Source organism: Echinops telfairi, unplaced genomic scaffold, assembly GCF_000313985.2.
Source record: "Echinops telfairi isolate 266 unplaced genomic scaffold, ASM31398v2 ScPeMD7_7468;HRSCAF=8506_0, whole genome shotgun sequence".
Lineage (NCBI taxonomy): Eukaryota > Metazoa > Chordata > Mammalia > Afrosoricida > Tenrecidae > Echinops > Echinops telfairi.
Window position 1 is genome coordinate 96,339,625 of NW_022111369.1, and position 2,767 is coordinate 96,342,391.

Below are 2,767 nucleotides of genomic sequence, written 5' to 3' on the forward strand. Positions count from 1 at the left end.
AGCGATTCCGGGACTTTTCGGGTTGAGGTGTAGAGAGGGTCTGTTCTGCTGGGATTTGGGGAGTGTCCCCGGCATCTCCAGGAAGGAGCCGAGCCCCAGGGAGAAAGAAGCCTCAGACAAACACAAGGCCCAGGCCCTGGCAGCAGGGCTGAAATGCTGAATTTTTAATATGTAACACCAAGTTGCAAAACAGGCCCCACCTCACCCCACCCATCCAAAGCAGCAGCTCTTGCGGGGTAGAGGTGGGGCGTGGGGTAGAGGTGGGCCGGCCCCAGAGGGCAGGCAGCCAGGCGGGTCTAACCTCCAGCTGAACTGGCGAGGGGCTGTGAGAACGGTGGTGATGTGTGAGGGTGACAGGGGTCCTCAGAAGAAGTCTGGAAGCGCTTAAGAGGAGAAGGGGCCATGGGTCCTCAGAGCAGAGAAGCCTCAGGCTCCTAGGGGTCAGGGGTGGAAAGAGAATTCAGAAGGTCTGGGAGGCCCTCAAAGGATGGGGTACTTCACCGGGTACCCTGGGGTCTCCTGAGGTGGGCATCTCTGCATACTCAGGGTAGACCTCAGCGTGGAGGGAGATTCGGGGCTCACGGGGGTACCCAGTCATAGAAGGACCTCGCAGGGGTCATGGAACTCAGAGTCGGGGGTCAGGGGAATCTAGGCGGAGGTAAATGGATGGAAGGTGTCTCACGACGCACCAGGGACGGGTGGTCTCAGGACACAATTGGGAAACTCAAAATAGAGAGTGGTGACCTGTGTGCGCAGCGGAGCGCGTGGCGGGACAGGGTGGGGCCTCTGGCAGAGAGGGTTCCGGGCAGAGGGAGAGGAGGGAGTCCAGACCCCCCACAGATGGCCCAGGACGCTCAGGTGGCCTTGCACTCGCTCTCGCGCCTCCTCTTCCTGCGCTGGGCGTGCTCCTGCACCAGGCGCGCCCAGGGCTCGGGCCCGCTCAGGCCCACCACGCAGCAGGCCAGCCGGCGGCCCGCGTTGCCGTTCTCCAGGCTGGCCTGGTCGCCGCCGCGGCCCAGGTCGTCCGTGCCCGCGTGGACCACCACCGCGCGGCCCACGATGGAGTGGGGGCCGGCGAGCGAGGCGGCCAGGCCGGCGCGGTGCTTCCAGAGGCGCCCGTCGCGGACAGCGAAGTTGCCGAAGTCGCCCGGGTGCTGCGGGTGCGGCACGGCCAGCGGGTTGTAGTGGGGCCCGGTGGCCTCGCAGCCCCGGCTCACGTCCCCGAACTGGTGCACGTGGATGGCGCGGCTGGAGCCATTGGCCTCGGCGGGGAAGCCCTGCAGGTCGAAGTAGGCCTCCAGCTTGGCGCCGAGCGCCAGCTGCCGGAAGAGGACCAGGCCGGTGACCCGGGGCTGCGCCGCGTCCAGCGAGGCCGAGGGCTGCACGTGGCAGGCGGCGTGCAGCCCGGCTTCGGGCCAGCCTTCCCGGGCGCCCTGCTGCGTGAGCTCCTGCCAGATCTCCGTCACTTTGGAGTGCATGTCCCGGATTTGCTCCGCCGTGTTGGCGGTGGGTCCCAGGGCATCCTCCTCCGTGAAGGCACCGGCCGCCAGGAGCAGACAGGAACCCAACAGCGCCAACATGTTGGAGGACACCTAGGGGGCGGGGGCAGAGCCAGGCTTGTCATTTCAAACTTGCTATCTCATGGACTCCATAAAATTAAAACACAAAAACGGAAAACTCCCTGCCATCAAGTCAGTTCTGACTCGTGGCGACCCCATAGGACAAGACTGCAGCTCTCTTAGGAGAGGAGGAAGCCTGGTCTTTCTCCCCAGAGTGGCTGGGGGTCACCTGGACACCATTGTCATCTGATAATCCAAACCCCCTTCTCCCTGATCCCCGCCGCCCTTCGGACCCCAGCGTGCATTTATTCATTCACTCATTCGTTGGTCCAGCATATATCTCTGGTACTGCAGGAAGTAATACTGTTGCAAAGATGTTGCAAAGATGTTGCAAAGACAGTTGAGAAGTTTTCCAGGTTCGCTCTGAACCACAAATCTGTTCGAGGTTGCCCTGATTACAACTCTCAGAGGGGACTAGACTGGCAGTGTGTTTGTTTCTTCTCTCCGGGAACCCAGTGGAGCAGTTGTCCCCTGTCGTACAGGATCAGTATGAGTTGGAATCACTGAACGGTGGTGAGTTTGGTTTTTGGTCTGTCTTTACTTTTTAGGTCCAGTCCGGCTTCCACACTGTGTAGAGGAAGTGGGGAAAGGGGAGGTTTCAGGAGCGTGGGACACAGCACATCAAGGGCAGCCCTGCTCCCGGTCCCCCTCCCCAGCCTCATCACTTGCCCCTCATTCTACACAAGTCCCCATAACCACACCTAAGACTGTCTGCCCCTGCCTTCTTGGGCTTTGCGTGTGGCATACCCTCTCAACTCTCCTTTTCAAATCCAGTAGAGTTACAGTCTCAGAAACTCACAGAGCAGTTCTACCCTGCCCTATAGAGTCACCGTGACTCAGCATGGCCTCACTGGAAGTGAGTTTGGGGTTTGAGACACACTCACTCCAAACTCTGCCAGTCAGGCCATGCTGACTCATAACGGCCCTCTAGGGCCAAGTAGAACTGCCCCTGTGGGTTTCTGAGACTTGTAACTATTTACAGGAATAGCAAGCCTCATCTTTGTCCAGCAGAACAGCTGGTGGTTTTAAACTACTGACCTTGCAGTTAGTGGCCCAAAGCCTAACCCATTATGCCAGTAGGGGCATGCAAACCATCCAATCCAACGCCACCCTCTGAGGCTGCCGTAGAAGCTGGAGCCTTGTGCTGG

The 2,767-nt window shown here is 60.1% G+C and overlaps 1 protein-coding gene across 1 annotated transcript in view; it reads right to left on the bottom strand.

The window, feature by feature from the left end:
• Positions 1 to 759: 759 nt before the first annotated feature.
• The window catches only part of SOD3 (superoxide dismutase 3), a 6,501-nt gene continuing 4,493 nt past the window's right edge, over positions 760 to 2,767 (bottom strand). Inside the window, exon 2 of the mRNA XM_004706366.3 lies at positions 760 to 1,592. Coding sequence (XP_004706423.1) covers positions 855 to 1,580 — 726 coding nt within the window. The 5' untranslated portion in view covers positions 1,581 to 1,592 and the 3' untranslated portion in view covers positions 760 to 854. The remainder of the gene's footprint in view (positions 1,593 to 2,767) is intronic.